Below are 20,517 nucleotides of genomic sequence, written 5' to 3'. Positions count from 1 at the left end.
CCCACTACACGGCACGGAAACCGCCCTCATCGATCTGAAAACCCAAATTGATGACCTGAGGGACAAGGGCAAGACAGCACTCCTCCTCTTACTTGACCTCTCCGCGGCTTTCGACCTCGTCGACCACAAGGTCCTCTGCAGACACCTTGACTCAGCTGCTCATTTCTCCCCAGAAGCCATCAAATGGATTGAATCCTTTCTGAGTGAGAGAACTATGAGAGTCTTCTCCCCTTCAGCAGCAGCAGACCCCTCTCCTATCACTTGCGGAGTCCCGCAGGGCTCATGCGTCTCCCCCACCCTATATAACATCTTCACCAAACCCTGTTCGACGATCTGGACCATCTGGGTGTCACCTACACTAATTATGCTGATGACACTCAGATTCTCCTCCCACTTTCAGGGGATCACAGTAAGGACAGTGAGTTGGTGAATAGGGTATATCTCATCATTCAGGCATGGATGGCATCTCATGGTCTATGCTTGAATGATGACAAGACAGAGCTCATCATCTTAGGTACCCCTGCTAATATCAACAAACTAGGCCTTGAATATGCCGAATTCAACATAGATGGGAATCTCATCAGAGTATCCAGGGAAGTAAAAACCCTTGGCTTTTATCTGGATGCCACTATGTCATTCACTAAACAGGTTAACTCACAAGCATCTACCACTGCGTACACTTGCAAATTAATAAGGGCAGGCAGACCATTCCTATCCAATGACAGCTGCCTGATCCTGGCAAGAGCACTCATACTATCTAGGCTTGATTATTGCAATGCCCTCTATAGCGGTGCCAACAAAGCCATTATCCACAGGCTCCAAATCCTACAAAACAATGCCTTGAAGGCTGCCCTCGGCATTAATAAGAGAGATCATATCTCAACCACTAGACGCCAACAGAAATGGCTCTCTACAGACAACAAAATCAAACTAAAGTTGGCCTCCCTAACCCATAAAGCCCTCAACAATGCCGCCCCCAGTTATCTGATGGACAAGGTAAAGAGAAAGTCCTCCATCCGACAAACAAGAACTATCAATTCCAACCGTCTGATAATCCCCAGATTCAAACTCTCCACCATTGGTGGGAACAGTTTCCCGGTGAAAGCTGCCACGCTCTGGAACTCTCTGCCTCACAACCTAAGAGCTGACCAACCATACTCGCACTTTAGAAGACACCTCATCAGTCACCTTAACTCCAATAACCCTTGTATTTAGCTGCACTTTCCTACACCTATGTATAGATAGTGATACTCTTGTTCGTGTTTCTGCCTTCGCCTCTAACAGCCCCGCACACTTCTGTACACTTACCTCCTGTATAGATATTGACTTTTAATGTTTGAAGACTTGTATACCTCTTATTCCTTATTACCTCTGTAATCCTGAATATTCTTTTAGGTTTACCCGCCTCTAACAGCCCTGTACATATCCGTATATTTACCCCTGCATAGATATTGACTTTATATATATGAAGATTTGTATATTTTTTATTCCTGTAATTCTGATTATTTTTATTACTACCTCAAAGTGTATATTTCTGCAACATTGTAAGCTTCGAATTATCTTTTTGCTTGCGCCCTGTTGCCCCTGGGTAAGGTGCGCCATACAAATAAATAAACAAACAAACAAACAGACATGCATCACTGTAACCAAATTCTTAAGTATGTTGAATATGAAACTGAAAGTATGTAACCAAATTCTTAAGCTGTTTTCACGAAATGCGCCCAGTTGCCTGTGGGTTAGGTGCGCAATAGAAATGTAATAATAAATAGATAAATAAATTTAACACGCCCAAAGGAAAATGCTGTTAGTTGAATGTAATCAACCCATCGACTCTGTTATTCAGCAGTTTCTCACGCTGTATATACACCCTCACTGTTCACTGAAAATATTTAACAAGTGGGATCACGGAAGGGTGGAGCAAGGCTATCCTTTTGCATTAGCCAGAATACTGTTAAAAAGTAGCACATGCTTCTTACACAAGAAGAGCATGTCAAATCTGTTTTTCTCTGCACTCGTGTGACTTCCTCTTCCAATTTTGGTCTATATGACGTGCTTCTTTGCTCTTTTAATTTCCCTCACTTCATTTACACTTAGATGATCAAAGCACTATATTAATACAATTTTTTTAATGTTGTCATTCATGTCCCTATCGCCCACAAGCATTGTGCATCTATTTTAAAGACAATTCATATTGTGAACCACATCTATATTAAAAGTGCACAGGAGGAGACTGACACACATTGGCATAATTGAGTATCCAGTTTGTAGGCAGCATACCAGACCACGTGATGACAATCCATGGAAACAGGATAAGCACAAAGACATTTCATTGACATCCATGGCAATGGTGTGATTATGTGGCCATTTGACGGAAATATCTGGCAATTGTGTGAGTACATGAACATTTGAAGGCAATCCCTAGTCAAGGGGTGAGTAGCAGGACATGTGATGTCAATCTCTGACATTATAAACTAAAGATATTTGATGCAAATATACATTCATGTTATGATTCATCAACACAATGCTGTAAATATGTGCGAATGTACTGCAGTGCTGAGGGATGTTATGAATACTGGACATTACATGAAAATCGCACTTAAGTACTTAAATATATAATGCCAATACTTGTAAGTACACGGGCATGTGATGGTAATGCCTAACAAATGCTTACATAGCACTTGTGCAGATGTCCAAACTATTGGCTTTGCCAAAGCTTGCAGTATTTTGTGGGAATGTACTCACAAAGCCGCTTTGCATTTGTGTCTCGTTGCCTTGAGTGTCTTATCCCAGGGTGCAGTACTAAAGATGTGATTGGTTTGTAAAACTGCTCTCTTGAACTTAACTGCCAATTGTGCTGACAGTAGTCAGGGAAACTATCGCAAACTCCATCTCTATCCCTCATCCCCCTTCTTGCCTGCACAGATATTGCATGTACGTTTAACCTTTTTTCCTTTTTACCCTTTCCCCTCCTCTGCTATCGTTTTCTATTCTCTTGCATGTCTGGATACCCTGGTACACAATACACAAGCCTCAGTGCTTTCAGAGTACTGTGGTGATGCTTAGAACAGGGTAAACACGCATTGGCTATAAAACAGCAACAGTTGGAAAATGGTGTGACTACCTTGGAGATGACATCAGTGCCTCCTGTCTAACAAATGCCTAACTAAGACCTATACAAAGCCAAAATAATTTGTTTTGCTTCCTGAAACTCCTTAAACCAGCCATCATTCGTGGACCTAGTTCTATTGCTCATGCTAACCCAATCAACTAAAGAATTGCAGTCAGAGGGAGGCTAAACATAAGACACATGTTGGACACTTATCAATGGCTCCATGCTACAGACACACCATCTTAAATCTGTCAATCAAGATAAAATGTAATTCCTAGCAATGTACGTAATACATAAATACTTAAGTAATTTGGGAGAAATGGGAGACGAGACCCAAACCCATTATCCAATTCCAGTCAGCTGCAACATAAATGCTCTAATCCTGGACATCCATTTAGTGAACGATTTCCCTTTCCCCACTTTCCAATTAATTTACTTACTCCCTCCCTCAGCATTATTTCCTCGGTTTCCTCAGTGCAAAGGCATTGACCTGTATTTTGACCTGTATTTCAGCAGTAAATTGGGTCTTCAATATGTCAGACTCCATGGGCTAAATCCTGAGTGACCCTTTCTATTTATTAAAGAGGGTAAGTAGGAAGAGATGCAGGTGCAGAGTGGTAAAAGTTACCATCCTCATCACCCACCTTTTCAACGACGGTACAAGTGGATTACAAATTCTGCATAATTTTACTAGGTCACTTTTTGTACCTTACCCATGTCATCCTCTGGCAACACATTTATTTAAATCTATCAACTTAGTTTGTCTAAGGCATAGCTGTGTGTGTGTACATATGTAGGTAATTAGTGCCAACGTGGCTAGAAAGAAACAGAGCGCCTCAGGAAGAGGTTTCCATGCTTCAGGTACAGTATAACAGCTAGACAATCAAGGGTAACTTACAAAAGGTTAGTAACTTGCTTTAGTAGCTATCTACAGTCACACTGGGTGATATGTTTTTTTGCCACTTATCTGTCGGGTCACTGAGGCCTTATATCATGCATCACACTCCTGATTGACGTTAGCAAATTTATGTGCCTGTATAACTGTCTACTCTTAGTAGTCACTATGCCACAATCAGGCATGGCTTATAGTTAGATATGTACGTGCCACCAGACTGACTAAGGCATGCAACCATTAGATTTAGAAACGGGTGCAAAGAAGAAAAAGCCAACTCTGCCTGCAGCAAACGTATTTCCAGCAGCAGTCAAGAATGGACATGTGACGTTTGAATCTGTTCTGTACCACTGCAGGGCTGGTGTTGAGAGTCTTGTGAGACAATCTCATCAAAGGTGCATGCCTGCAATATAATTTTAGTTTGATTTGCAGACCTTCCTTTTAGAAATAGAATTACTTACATCATTTATTATGAATACAAATAAAAAAAGATTGGGCTATCCCAGCCTTACAAGATTGCCATTCTGTCACAGGAAGCTTCTGTTGCTGACTCACATCTTTAAAAAATGTAATCTTCCCATGGCCAATGCTACCAGTATGGAGGCAAATATTGTATACTATTCATGTTCTATCTGTTCTGAAGCATCAGTCATGAAACAAGTTTGGGCACAGTGCATAGAAGCTTTTACTCTCTGTTAGTTAATTGTGCTAATTCCTCTCTACCTCAGAGACCCCCAGCAACTTTGCTGGATTTTGAGGACTTGAATTTTTTATCTGGAGGGAGAGAGACCCTTTTTTCCACTATATCTTGTATTTTACTGTGATTTGTAACTCTGTTTCTGTTTCTGGACAAACTCCATAGGCATAATCTTTTTACATTGTGTCACACAGCACCTTCAGTGCAGTGACACAGGTAAGTCTTTCAGATTTCTCCAAGGTTTAAATCCTTCTCTGGGATAAACTACTGTTTCCCAGAGCAGTAAAGTGAAATTGTCTTTACTTATACTTGTAACTTTCTAGACCCAGCACACACAATCTTACCATAGAGTGATGGAGGGGTTACTTAGTATCCCCTGTTTCTAGCTTCTCATTTAACGATTTTATGTTACCCTTTCCTCACTGAATGACTGGTGGCAGTGGTTTACTTTTGACTACCGTGGTGTGCATTTACCACGGGCTGTGCTCAAAATGGCCCTGGTTTGGTCCCTTTGTTCATTTTACCTTGGGCGGGATTCATGAGTGAAGCCCGCCTCTGGCTCCAGGGTGTCTAGTGGGGGCAGGAAGCCAGGGAGGTGCCCGAAACTCCCTGTGCTTAGTCTGCTAGGAGACAGGAATGCACTTGTAAGGAAGGAGGGGGTCAGTTTGAGCCCCCCCACCTTTCACACGAAAGGGACCAACTGCTCTTGCAATAGTGGGGGGGACACATTCCTTGCTCCTTCCATGGTCCCAGTGGACGAGTACCTGGCACCTACAGAAGCGGGGCTACTGCAAGTTACATTTGGATGCCATTTTGTGCACCCCAGACTCCATCTTTGGACTAGGCCGCATTCTGGTATCTGTGAAGTCTTCTCTCCCCTCAGCAGCGCTGCACACAGCGAACACTGACAGCCCCCACCTTTTCCCCCTGCGCCTGTGCCACCCAAGCCCATTTCTCAAAGATGCTCTGTATTCTTTTCATCCTTCCTCTGAGATCACTGCCCTACGTGTGACCAGGCCGAATCATGACTTGTGGCACATCCGCCTCCACAAACCTGCTCCTGCACCTCTCACCCCCACTGTTGGAAGGTTACTGCCTGTTCAACCATGTGCCCTCCTGTCTTCTTTTGATTTAACAGAAGTGTGACCCTTCCTTGCTGACCATCTAGAGTGCCCCAATATATCTAATCTCATGTTGTCGTATATTTTGCCTTAAACCAACACATATCAATCTGTCCCCTCCCGCTCTGAAGTGCCAGAACAAAGGACTGTTAAATCTCACCCCCCAGTAAGCCATCTGGAGGGCAAGACCCCCACACCCTTCACCTGGCCAATGATCTGAGGTGGGATAATGTAAATAAGTGTGTTCAATTTATAGGCCTCTCTTAATACCAAAGGTATAGTTTATGGGTTATTATGTACTTTATGTCCTGTGATAGCATGTAGATTAGTTAGACAGCACCAGCCGACCTCTCACGGACCCGAACTGACCATCACCTCGCATGGACCAGCCCAGCTGACCCACGTGATGCCTACCAGCCCGCCAAGCTGCCGGCCAATCTCGTGGAGCCTGCCCCTATAGTGCCATACTGGGACCTAATCCCTCACCAATCCAAATGTAACTTGTAGACTATATGGAAAACGTCATCTATGACACTGTAACCCTTTAGAAATGTATTGCTTTGTACGGTTTGCCAGAGCACTCTTGAGGCAGAAGGGTTCTCTGGATGATGAATCTTGTATAAAAGACTTTCTTTCTCTCTCAATCTCCTGGTCTCATTCCCTACTGGGATGTGTCCTTTATTCTGAGTTTCTAATTGCATGTTGGGTCTGACCACCTTCACACTCTTAGGTGATTGGCCGGCTGGCTGTCCAGAAAGGACAGCCACCCTGCTTGGTGACTGACAGCTAGGCGGGAATGAATTGGAGGAACCTGCATAAAAGGCAAGGCAGAGTGTTTGGCGAGTGTTTGGACTTGGGACTTGCTTACACTCACTTTCCTGCTGCTACTGCCTGAGTAGCTTTTCCATTTCCATCACCATTGGGAGGCTGGAGGCGGACCCTCCCCTATAATAATTTCACTCCTAGCGGAGCGTTTGCGGAGTGTTTGGCGAGTGTTTGGCGTGGTGTGAGTTAGAAGGAGTAATATGGACCACACAACAACCACGAACTCTGGTGATGCGGCTGTCATGATGCCCGCTCCCGGGGGGCCGGTTCAAGCCCTGCGTCCCCAAAAGCGGACATCCAGTCCCCAAGGAAGGACCCAGCAACCCCATATAGGGGCCCTTTGGACAGTGTCCTGGCGCCTATGGCGCCAGGCTCATAAAAGACATCAGTCCTGGCGCCATAGGCGCCAGGCTCATTATGGATGTGCTTGGGTGCACTTACCTGATGCAGACCATGCTGCAGGATCCCGGCCTCCTTGAGGTCTGAAAGGAACTACTTTACCTGTGGGACTCATTTACCATCCGGGCGTGGTCGGGGAAGGATACATACCTGGAACTTCTTCCAAGGCTATTTAAACCCCACCCGAACAGCCACACGTGCTTCGCGTTGTTCTGCATCTAGCAGCTGGACGCTCACCGTGTCTGCTCCTGCATCCTGACTTCTGCCACGCCTGCCAGCATCCTGGATCACCTGCAAAGGAAGAGAAGAAGAGAACAGAAGAAGGAAAAGTCCTTACCTGCTAAATCCGCATCCCGGAGACATCTCGCTGACAATCCTGAAAAGGAAGACTTTTATTTAAAAGCTCATTGCGTCGATCGCTGCAGCGCCGCATTCCACTCACCTTTACTGGTCGCCTCCATGTTCAGCAGCGATCATCCGGATTCGCAGTCACGCCCCAGCGCCTAGGGAGAAAAAGACCAGAACAAAAGGTGAGAGAGACAAGGGAATAAGGAAAGCTAAATCTCCATGTTAAGACTTACCTGCTGATTCATTCCCTCTTCATTTCAGGTCCGCGCCGCATCCTGGCATTTCCGGACCCCGGCTCCTAAGGGGAAAAGAGACATCAGCATTAATGAGCGAATGAAAAGACATTACCAAAAAACGCTCATTAAAGACTTACCTGATTTCTACAAGGATTTCACCTCTCATCTCGGGTCGGTGCTTGTTCCCCGGCATTCCGTACCCCGGCCCCTATGGGGAAAAAGACACTAGCATTAGTACATTAATGCATGGACACAAGGGGAACCTCTTATCAAAAAACTTACCTGGAAGCCAAGCAAGTTTGGTTCTCACCAATCCGAAAATCCAGTGAAGTAACTGGATACCAACGCGCCCCTGCATCAGAAGCAGTATGGAGATCTCGTCATTCCAGACCCTAAGGTGAGACGCTACGAGGAATCACAGAAGGGTTTCGAGGAGGGTGAGAGGGGAAAGTGGGAGGCTGATTGCATTACCCCGCAGACAGTTAATCCCCTATTTTCGCCTACAGAAGGATACTTCTGCGAGCCAGACAAGCCATATTTGGGGGCCCGGTCCAGTCCATCTTCCAAACCCTGCGCATCACCTTAGAAGAGGTCACAGCAGCGCGAACCAGACCAGCGCCTCCGTGGGAGTCAGGTGAGCGTTACAGAACGCAAAGCCTTCCTACAAATTCCCACCCAGGCGCTATGGAAAGTTCTGAGACTGATCAGTTGGCCCAATTACTGGGGGAATTACGGGCCGAAGTACATGCCGCTCGTCAAGAGACCAATGCCCTCAGGAGGGAATTAATAATATCAAAGGAAAGAACTGATGACCTGGCCATACAGCTTTTGCAAGGTCAAGCTGGGCAAACTCCTCTACCCGGTTCCGGAGGGAACCCCGCTCCTGTGGTTTCCAGTAACCCTGTGCAGATTAATCTGCCTGGAAACATGCCGCTAGCCCCACCCGAACGCTTTGCTGGGGACCCCAAACGATTCGCCGTATTCATGAATCAGTGTCGTTTGCACTTCCTATGCAGACCTGGGGCCTTCCCTAATGATCAGACCAAGGTAGCCTTTGTATTGTCATATCTCAGCGGCTGCGCTGCCGATTGGTCAGTTCCACTGGTTACTCAAGATGACCCGATTCTCCGTGATTTTCAAAGGTTTCAAGCAAGCATGGAAAGGTTATTTGCTCGACACTCTCAGGGGCAGGCTCTGGATGACGAACTTCTATCCCTGCGACAGGGCAATCAGGACCTCCTATCCTATATTGCAACCTTTAATAGACTAATTGTGGAAACGGGATGGCCAGAGGATAAAAGAGTCACGTTGTTTTATCGAGGCCTACGCGGAGAGCTTATAGATGTCTTGGCCCAAGTTTTAAATCCGCCCCAAGAATGCACAGAGTATATAGACTTAGTGGTCCAATTGGATCACAGACTTCAAAACAGAAAAGCAGATCGGTCCAGGTTTGAGACCCGGGTGTTGGTCAAGACCCATGCTAATCCCAAGGGAGTTGATGTCTCTGAGCCTATGCAAATTGGAGGGGTTAAAGGACCCTTAACTCAAAAGGAACGTGAAAGGAGGTGGCAGTTAAAATGATGTCTTTATTTTGGGAATTCTGGACACTTTCTACGAGATTGCCCGGCAAAACCACCCCGAAAGGCGGTAGGAGCCGCTGATAAAAACCATGAAGACTCTGTTTCGGGAAACGACTCCGCCCGACAAGTGTAGGGGTCCGCTTGCCGAGCTTGAAAACTAACTCTCAGACCTCGCATTTCATTGTGCCAATGGTTCTCGTAGATCCAGAACAGCCTGAGCGGTTGCATGCAATAAAGGCATACATCGATAGTGGGGCTATTGGAAACTATGTGGATCGTGAATTGGTCTCTAGGATTAACCTCCCTCTCCGTCCTAAAACCAGCAAAGATGTCATCACCACAGTCGATGGAACTGAAATTGCCTCTGGACCGGTAACACATTCCACTACTGAGGTGACTCTTATTGGTCCCGACGGCCATCGGGAGGGTGTTGTGTTTGATATAATCAAGGCTCCACAGTTTCAGGTTATTCTTGGAATCCCTTGGTTAGAGACACAAAATCCTCGAATTGATTGGCGAGCTAAGAGAATAACCTTCCCGGATTGTACACAAACCTGCTACCCAGAAAACCTGAAGATTAATCTAGCATCTGTAACCTCTGCCTCCATGCAATTACCTCCGGAATACCAAGACTTTCAGGACGTCTTCCAAAAGGAACAGGCCAACACGTTACCTCCTCACAGATCGTACGATTGCCAAATCGATCTGGTGTCCGGTGCACAACCCCCTTGTAGCAGGATTTATGCCCTTACCGAACCCGAGAATCTGCATTTGCGACAATATTTGGATCAATACCTAGCTAATGGTTTTATTCGCCCGTCAAAGTCCCCGGCATCCTCTGCTTTGTTCTTCGTGCCCAAAAAAGAAGGTGACCTTAGAACTTGTATCGATTACCGCGCATTGAAACAGATAACGTTTAAAAACCGTTATCCTCTGCCTCTGATCCCTGAACTCCTTGACCAGGTGAAGGACGCTTGCATATACACCAAGTTAGATCTCCGGGGCGCTTATCATCTGGTACGAGTTAAAGAAGGCGACGAATGGAAAACTGCCTTCCGTACTAAATACGGATTATTCGAGTACCAGGTGATGCCTTTTGGATTGTGTAACGCGCCGGCTGCCTTCCAATACTTCATGAATGATGTCCTTCGGGAACTCATCGATGTTTGTGTTGTCGTATATATCGATGACATTCTGGTGTACTCCTCTTCGGAATCTGATCACAGAAAACACATCAGGGCAGTACTTGAAAAACTGCGCCAACACAAACTATTTGCTAAATTGGAGAAATGTGTTTTCCATACCACAGAAGTCGAGTTTCTAGGTTTCATCCTGACACCCAAAGGAGTCCGAATGGACTCAAGAAAAGTGGATGCCATCCTCAAATGGCCATCACTTAGCTCTGTAAAAGGGGTTCAAAGCATGCTCTGCTTTGCCAATTTCTATCGCAGGTTTATCCCGGAATTTTCACGCGTAGTACAACCCATTACTGCACTCTTGAGGAAAAATAAACGTTTTGAATGGTCTGAAGAAGCCGAGCAGGCCTTTCAGGATTTAAAAGCTAAGTTTACCTCCGCACCTATATTGAAACACCCGCGTCCAGATCTCCCTTATGTCGTCGAGACTGACACTTCCAGCCTAGCCATGGGAGCTGTCCTGTCCCAAAGAGATCCCGAAACCAACCAACTGCATCCTGTAGCATTTTGGTCCAGAAAATTCTCGGCACCCGAGGTTAATTATGCAATTACGGACAAAGAACTGTTGGCCATTAAGTCCGCTTTTAAAGCCTGCCGGCATTATCTGCTTGGCGCTCGACATACCATCACAGTGATCACTGATCACCGGAATTTACAGTATTTGAAAACCGCCAAGGCTCAGTCATCACGGCAGCTCCGATGGGCTTTGTTTTTCGCTGAATTTGATTTCGTGATTACCTATCGACCTGGCTGCAAGAATGGCAAAGCAGATGCCTTATCCCGAATTGGAATGGGAGAATCTGATACAAACTCAGAACCAGTACCAATAATTCCCGAACAGAGGATTCTAGGCATGACTTTGTTACAGACGCTTGAAGACATTCAAGTGAGAGTGAAACAACTCCTGGACCCTACAACCTTACAGGATTGGATACAAAAGGGATCAGACTTTACCATAGGTAATGGTTTACCTTATTTTCAAGGACGCTTATTCCTGCCACATAAGGAATTACACAAACTAGTTATTTCCGGTTATCATGATGCATTAATAGAGGGACACCCCGGTATTGCCAAGACAGAGGAAAAGGGGAAACGACAATTTTGGTGGCCCTCTTGGTGAAAAAATGTTAAATCTTTTGTGATGTCCTGTGGTGTTTGCACCCAAAATAAAAGTCAAAAGAAAAGACCAGCCGGTCTCCTTCAACCTCTAGACATACCGCCAGCACCCTGGCACACCCTATCAATGGATTTTATTACGGACCTGCCTCCTTGTTCGGGGTACAATACTATTCTGGTAAATGTGTTTTCCAAAATGGCCCACTTTGTTCCTTTGAAAGGTTTACCTTCAGCTTCTGTCCTAGCCAAAGAACTCCTCGAAAATATTGTTCGGCTACATGGATTCCCATCTATACTAATCTCTGACCGGGGAAGCCAATTCATTTCCCACTTCTGGCGCAAATGTTGTCAAATGGCGCAAATCGACGTAATATTATCGACCAGTCACTACCCTCAGACCGATGGTCAGACCGAGAGGACAAATCAGACCCTTGAAAAGGAGTCAGAAATTGTTATCTTCAAGACTTTAATCGATCTAATTGAGGAGGCTCGGGAAGACGAGAGGTTTCTTGCACTGCTTTAGTGATACTATCACTTTACTAAAATGGGAGAGCTATAAAGACCCTGTCCAATGCAAAAACAAAAGTATTTCAACTGAAAAAGCGGATATAGAGCCAAGGTCAATTGAGGAACAAAGAAAAGTAAATGTAACTGATGATCGGAGTAGGAAAACTGAAACAGCGAGTAAAAGAACGACAGAACAAATTGACAGGCAAGAACCACTAACAGGCAATAAGAGAATAGAAAGAAAACAGGGAGAGCTCCTGATAAACGGCCAAACAGTACAGGCTACTCACCATAATGATTGCCAAAATCAGCTTAGTGGTATTTACCCACTATTTACCACTGAAAATACAAATGAATCAAAAAGACTAGACAAGGCTGAAAAATCAAAGGAATCTTTGGAAAACCAACACAAGAGACAAAAGATGTCGCGGAAAAATTTAACAAAAAGACTAAAAACTTACCTATTCAAAAATGTCTGACAAATGAAGGAACACGGCAGTTTATCAGAAACTTAAAGCCGATAATTCTAGTCAACAATTGTATGCAAACAAAAAAAAAGGATGACATATTTCAATTAAAGAAACAAGATCGAGAATACATCAAAGATGTGGAGCTAGAGACGACACTATAAAGCTCCATAAACGAATCCTATAGTCAAGAAGCTTTATTACTCTTATCAGTCTATGAGGACGAAAGTTCGCAAGAGTCAATAGAGGAGGGTGAAGATTCCGCGAATAAGAAAAATAGCTCCCTGAATAAAGCTTTGGAATGTTTTGAAATTACAGCACTGATTTTCCGAACTCTGCAAGAAAAAAGAATGCAGCTCGAGACAAAAAAGGAAATGGAAAAAAAGCAACAATATTTGCTTAAAGCCATGATTGAACAATCTAATCAAGATTGGGAAAGAAAGACTATACAAGAAACTAAGAGCTTGAGATCGAAAAAGACACAAGAACGCGATGAGAAGAAAGATAAAAGGAGTGTTAAGAGCAAGCCGGAGTTGTTTGCTACTGAGAACAATACATACATATTAAGAATGGAGAGAGTTCTAAGTGCAAATGACTGGTTGATTTTAAATAGATCAAATCTAATGAAGCTCCTGCATAATGTGCCTCAATTGAGAGTTATTGAACCAAAGGACATTAGAATTGTGGAGTTCCCGAATGAAAAAGATATGGATAGAATATGTATACATCTTAACTCAAAGGCAGTTATGAACTCAATATAGTTAGCAGCAGATGAACTCCGAGTATTGGGCTTTGATATTAAAAGAGAATGTCCACAACAGAGTGAAAAGGAAAAAAAAGAACATATTAAAGAAAAAAAGCTCTGAAGAACTAAAATATGTCTGTGGGGAGCAAAGTGAGGAGGATGTGATTATAGACCTATACGGTTCTCTCCAACAGTGTTACGGGGACCAAATGCTCTTCGTATGAAAATTAAAGGCAATGAGGAAGCAAATTTTGATTCCCAACAAAATAATGCCCATGTAATGGAAACAAAAATTGACATAGAAAGATCATGGGGCTGGTTAGCAGAAACATTGGATACAAAAATAAACAAAAAAAAATATTAGACCGAAGGCCAGGAGTTGCTAGGAACAACAAGCTTTGCATCCTGGAATACAAGAGGCTTTCATCACTTGATTGAAAAAATAAATAAAGAAATACTAACGGCAGACATTATCTGCATTCAAGTGTGTTGGCTTCAAGAGCAGCCCCATATACATGGAGCGACTTGTTTCCTGAATAAAGCTCTCAAAGGAAAAAAAGGCAGACCCTCTGCAGGCCTTTTAAACATTATAAAGAATACTTATGGTGGACATATAATACGCATGATTCAACCATCCTCTTTGATACAAATAATAATCTTGCAACAAGAAGTAAATAGAAGAGATAAACAAAAGGAAAAAAACACATTAATCATCTTTAATCTGTACTGGAACATAAAGGCCAAAGATGGTCAAACACTGCTGGAAACACTTAACATCTATGTAGATCAGTTGAGATCAGAATATGATAATCCGGCACTAATCTTGTGTGGTGACTTAAATATTTCCTGTGATAAAAATAAAAATGCACAGGTAAACACGACAAGTCACAATCGACAAAAACAATCAAGATCGCGAAAATGGCAGATTGAAATGGAGAACCGTGATCTCTTACAAGTAAATGGGAATGTTCAAGGAGATCTAGAAGGAAAACCCACATGGGTTTCGCACAATGCAAGTGCAACTCTAGATTATTTTTTTGTTGATAGAGAAACATTTGGTAGAATAACCTCTCTAAAGATCTTACCAACAAAAAGTAGTGTTCACAAAATTTTTATTCTCACCTACTTAGACACAGTTACATTTTATAAGAGGGATAAGGAATCAAGGAAAACTTGGTCAACCGAAGTTAATGTAAATGAGGGTCCAAATAGACTGAGAACATCAACTAAAGTGATTCCAACTTTAACAAAATCGATAAATAAATGGGAGACCACAACAGGAAATGATGTTGAGTACGAAACTTGCCTCACAATTTTCAGAGTGGCCACCGAAACAAACAGAAGGAACACGAAAATCAGGGCGCATCACTTCAATGCTGACATAGCTGATAAAAAGCATCAGCTTGCTCGCCACTTAAGAGCCTTGAAAAAACAGAAGACAGCCTGTGATGATATGATAATAAAAGGAAAGGCACTAAAAAAGGATATCGAAACTGGGTTAAATCCCATAGAGCGCTACTATGCTCATGGCGATCCAAAATAAAAACGCGAAATATCTATGGATCCTGCTAAATCAAAAAGGAAATCAACAAGGTGAAGAACAACTCAACCCTATACACGAAACAAAATGGGAACAATATTTTCAAGCAAAGTATAACTGAGAGTATGCAGAAGACCTCTTGCCTAAAGACATCAATAAGGAAAAGGGTTGGGATATAAAATTTAAGAAAAGTGAAATCATGTCACTGATTACAAAACCGAGTAGATCTAGAGCCGCAGGGCCGGATGGCCTGAAGAACGAAATACTAAAGCAGGCCCCAGAGGTATGGGCAAACATGTGCTTTGTACTCTTTACACGAATAGTAAAAAAAGGACAGATACCAGAATCCTGGACAATATCGATTACTATTCCTATACACAAAAAAGGAGACGGAGCATGTCGTGAGAATTATCGTCCGAATTCTTTGCTGGATGCTATAGGCAAACTCTTTGCCGGTATACTCTTAAAAGGACTAAAGGAATGGATACAAAGATCTGGCAATTTCAATCACAGACAAGCAGGTTTTGTAGAAAATCTACTTATTCTCAACCTCCTAAAAGCAAAGACCATTCAAGAAAATCAAAAATTGTCTATTGCTTCAATAGACTTGGCGGCAGCATTTGATAGTGGATCGACAAATTCATTGGACAAAAATGACAGAAAAAGGCTGCCCGGCAGATCTGATAAAAGCCATCAGAACTCTTCACACAAATACATCGATGCGAGTGAGACTGGACCAAAAGGGAAATCTAACAAACGCAATTGCAACAAAGTGTGGGCTAAAACAAGGATGCCCGCTAGCATCCATACTCTATAACTTCTATATCCTAGAAGTAAAAGATTGCTTGGAACCATCAAGAGCATGCTCGCCTAAAATAGGAGAAACAAAAATAGGTCATCTTCTATACGCAGACGACCTAATAGTGATGGATAAAACTCCAATTGGTCTACAGAAGAAACTGGAAGCTCTAAATATACATCTGAAAGAAATTAAACAAAAAATCAATCCGGAAAAATCAGCTATAATGATGATCAAAAAGGTAGGTCCTGTCACTAGGAAAGTTTTCAAATGGCATATTGAGAATGACCCCATAACAACAGTGAAAAATACAAAATATTTGGGAGCAATTGTAAGTGCCAACTGGAGCGATCAACCTTGGATTGATCATCTACAGCGGAAAATGGATCAACTAACATCACAGGGATTAATACTGAAAAGAAAGTTTTGTAAATTTTCTATGCGCCCGATTGTAGAATTTTACAACGCAAAAGTAATTCCTACTGTAACATACGCAGGCGAAACAGCCCTGAGGATCCCATGGGAAACGTGGGACAAACTTGAAGCCAGATTCTGGCGTAAACTCTTGAAAATTCCTACCTGTGTCCCAATAAGCATTATACAACATGAATTGGGCTTGCATTCCATGCAAGTCCGAATTGTCTGGAAAGCACTTGCCACTTTCAGAAAAATAACCCTGGAAAATTGTCCACCTCAATATCAAATATTGAATAAGAAAGCAGGAGAAATGCCTTTTTGGCCTCTAGATGAATGGAAACTGAAATGTAAGGAACTATTGCAAAACATGAAAGTAACAATGGAAGCATTGTGGAAACACCCAAAGAGTAAAATTACTCTTGCTATCAGTTGATTGGGCAGAAACAGAACGTGCGAGAGTGGCTTCGAACTATCACACCTTATCTGATAACATAACTATGTCCACAAATATTGCCAGGATACTTAGAAAAAAGTGCTAATCGGAATCATAGAGATCTAATAATGTGCTTTCGCTTGAACATTTTAAGAACAAGGACCATTCTGGTCAGATATGGCCTGGCAAAAGAAACAACCTGTACATTATGTAAACAAGAAGAAGAATCAACTCGACACTTAATTCTGTTTTGCCCTGAACTTAGAACCGAAAGGGGATGTTTATTACAACCAATATTACCACCACTATGTGATTTAGATCCTGATTTATGGTGGTCAGCTTTGTATGAAGAACCAAACAGGAAACCCACCAAAGGCCTGGGAATGTTCTTGGAATCAATGTTAAAGAGGTGGGAAGGGGTTTAAGTACATTATAAATAAAAAAAACATTTAAACACATAGCCAAACCTGGATTGAAACTGATGTAGAACTAAGAAAGGAAAAAAAAGGCTGGGTTTGGCATGTGTATGTGGAAGAGGGAAAACGTGTGCATAAGCAAAAGTTTGTATTTTTTTTACGCTGAATGCTTTAAATAAAAAATAAAAAATAAAAGGCAAGGATTTTTGGCTTCGAAGGCAGAGTTGACCACCGGACGAAGGAATCTGAAGAAGAACTTGAAGAGGACGCCTGCTGCAACTCCTGGACCGTTGGTTTGCTCGGTGAGGCCCTGCTGATGTGCAGAAACTCAAAATTTGTATTGACAGAGAAGCCCCTGCAAGGACGACTTCTTCCTTTGAGTTGGTGGGACCAATCAACTCCAAAGTAAGCCACATGGACATCCTCTCGGAGCTGGTTGAAATTACACTGCAGTTGCTGCTGGAACCGAATATCCAGGGAGAGGAACACCAGATTGTTTGTGTTGCTTTTATGCTGGCCAAGAGCTCCAGGAAGATCCTCCAGACTCCCAGGAAGTAGGACTGACCGAGCCTGAGCCCCCTCAACAGAGTGTGGGACCCTTGATGCAAGGAAAGCCCATCTCAACAGCCAGTAACCGCAGTGTTGCTATTTGCGGTAGACGCGAGGAGCTGAAACACCGAAGTACCACTTGTTTAAAGATTGCTGGTTGCGAGCAGTGACCGCCCCATTGCAGTGCAGGAGTCCCCAGAAGTCCTCCCTCTTGTCCCCATAACTGTGGCGCAGGAAAACCAGGATCTGCAGAGCTCCACAGGAGCAGAAGTCATCTGCTGCACTTTTCTTCAACCTAAAGGTACTGTAAAATCTGAGAGAACTTACCTATTGTGCTACCTTGCTTGTCCTCATTGGGGACTTGTCTCGGTTGCTCTTCTAGAGTTGCTTGCATCTTCTCTATCTCACAAGCCTAATCAGCCTGTGGCCCTACTTTGATTTCTTCTATTCTACAAAGACTTTTTAAACATTGGGAAATACTTTCTACTTACCCGCAAGAAGTGCTTCAATTCACCTTGACTTTTGTTAACTTAACATTGGTTGCCATAGCTCCCTGAATGACTCCTCTCCTGCTTATGTGTTTTGCCTTCCTTCCAGGAAATGGTTACCTGACTTTACATTGGGGGGTTGTTTTGAAAGTACTTACCTGCTTATGAATAACTGTGTGAATATTTTTTTTCTGAACTCTATTCTCTTAACACTACTCCCATGAATATTCTAAATGCAACAGTGATATATTAATGTCAACTGAACCCTAGCTATTGAAGTCACCTGAGGGTGTAGGTAGTGTCTGTGTGCCATCCCAAATGGATATTTGTTGATTTAGAAAACTAAGAGTGTAGATTTTTGAAGTGAATGTGTGTGTTGCTTTATACTGCTCCCTTCTGAAGAAGGCTTACTCTAACTGACTGATAAATACAATTAATAATTGTTTAATCAAGAAACCTTGTGTGTAAGAGTTTATTTGAATACTTGTCACAGTGAATCTCTGTGTAACTCCCCTACAGCTCACATTGACCCCTCTTGAACACGCTACCAACCTGTACAGACTTATACCAAAGGTTGGGTTCCTATTGCCAGGAGGTCAGGGTTGTTGCAGTGCAGCCAAAGGGTACTGCATACAATCTTGCATAAGTCTCCTTGAGCTTGCACTTAGTGTTGCCCATTGCAACATGGGGAAATCTATTTGTGTAACAATCTTTTCCTATGTGAGGAATTGCCACATGGCAAGGGTGTAGAAGACCTGGATTTCTTGATTTTTATTAATTAATAAAATGATGCAGGTGATTCCATCTCTGAAAGGGAAACCTGCTGATCATATTCCCCTTTCATAGGTTCCATGTCAAAAGCACAGTGTGTACCTGTGTCCTGCTGAATCGGTATTCTGATCTGCAGTGCCTGCTCTATAAGTGGCACAGAGCAGGTTTAGGGGACACGCATGCCAATTTGACCACTACAGTGACCGCAATGTCTCTGATGCACAGGGTCTGCATTTTAAGAAATTGTTGTTGAACTTTTAAATAGTTGGAAATGAATCTCCACCAAAAGTTCATTACATCCTTTTTACTTGTGACGTTTGGGTGCAAGATCCCACTCATTTCAGGGTTGGACTTAGAGGTTAGGGTATTGTACTTGAGACTGGATCCCTCATTGAATTGCATGTCATGTTAGTTATTTGCTGATGTCTATTAAGTGAACCTACTGGTGATTGTATATATTTGTATTATAGAGTATTTAGTGATACTACCTACTTATTTCATTTTTCAGTATGTTCTAAGGACCTAAATAAAAAAAAGTGTATTTTTATAACTGTCTAAATTGAATTGTGTGCCATTCTGTGGTGACTCATTGAGGGCCCATGGCCATGCTCACACTCTCCTGAGACTAAGCCTGCACCGCTCTCCACTCATCCTTGATTGGGTTTTGGCCAGACTCGCAGCTCTCCCGGTTCACCATAACTAGGGTTGTCTCCTAAAATCTGTCTACCAGGACAGATTCTAGAAATCCATCTTAACAAATCCACATTCTGTTTTGTAAAGTTGGTGAAACACAAAGTCCGTGTGGAATTAAATGTTTTGGCCTATTTGGTACTTTGCTGTCACAAATGGAATTAATGTATTTGTTTGGTTTCGTAGGGGTATACATGTTTTCCCCTAGACAGTAGGATAGCAGAATTGTGTGCAACTTTTCTTTTTACATTTACATACTAGGTGCCAGCTGTAAGACCAGAGGATGGAAAATTACCGAATGACGACTTACATAAGGTGCTTGTAGAAGTTCAAGAAATGAGAGACGAGCAAACTAACATGGATGCTAAATTGGACCTTATGAGAAGGTAGGGTTTTTCTATTTTAGTTTATGCTTTTAAATAGGTTTGCATGCATGTAAGAACCCATGTTAAAATTACACACTATCATACAAACACTATGGGTAATGAGCTTGGAGAGTTTAGCTGATTGTAAACTTTATAAAAGTTTACAATGTGAATGAGCTCTGAGACACTCTGCATTACAAAATAGCCATTGATATTCATGAACACAGATTAGTGCCTAGAGTGTAACACTAAGGGCTCATTAGCCAGTCACAATCTTTTGAATATGAGCAACAATTGCCAGTATTCTTTTGCATTTCTAGAGTCTGTGTCATTTCTTGCACCCAGCTTGCGCCTCTCCACTCTGTTAGTGGGGAACTGAATACTTGAGTAGACCACTTCAAGAGGAGGACTCAGAGACACCCCACTCTAATGGGAACATGATTGCAGCTTCAATTCTTCATTTGATTCAGGACTCCTCTGGTAGATCTGTTTGTGACACAGAAAAAGAACTGCACCATCTATTCCTCAGGTATGTTTTAGGGTATGACTTCTGACATCGGCAATGCCCAGTGGGACTCAGAACTTTTCTTCCCACACAACTAATTTCCAAAGTAGTTCACAAACTGGGATATTGCAGGACATGCCGCATGATACTCCTCTGTAGCGCAACCGTCCAGGTTCTCAGACCCCCTTTCTGATGTTCAACCTTCCTCTATGGAAACTCCCAGTGTCTCAGAATCTTTTGCTGAGTAAGAGGATGAGGTACCCCTTCACCCACTCCTTAGATTCTCTTTGGTTCTCTCGAACCAGT

The 20,517-nt window shown here is 42.9% G+C and overlaps 1 protein-coding gene across 3 annotated transcripts in view; it reads left to right on the top strand.

Moving 5' to 3' along the window:
• Window positions 1-20,517, top strand: part of LOC138480767 (heat shock factor protein 3-like) — a 417,702-nt gene that overhangs the window by 118,414 nt on the left and 278,771 nt on the right. For all 3 annotated transcript variants that reach the window (XM_069612513.1, XM_069612512.1, XM_069612511.1), the window contains exon 4: window positions 19,603-19,727. In XM_069612513.1, coding sequence (XP_069468614.1) covers window positions 19,603-19,727 — 125 coding nt within the window. The remainder of the gene's footprint in view (window positions 1-19,602; window positions 19,728-20,517) is intronic.

This window comes from Ambystoma mexicanum, chromosome 5p (genome assembly GCF_040938575.1).
Source record: "Ambystoma mexicanum isolate Mex_15411 chromosome 5p, UKY_AmexF1_1, whole genome shotgun sequence".
In the NCBI taxonomy this organism is placed as follows: domain Eukaryota; kingdom Metazoa; phylum Chordata; class Amphibia; order Caudata; family Ambystomatidae; genus Ambystoma; species Ambystoma mexicanum.
The sequence above is the reverse complement of the archived record's forward strand: the minus strand, read 5'-3'. Positions and strand labels throughout refer to the sequence as shown.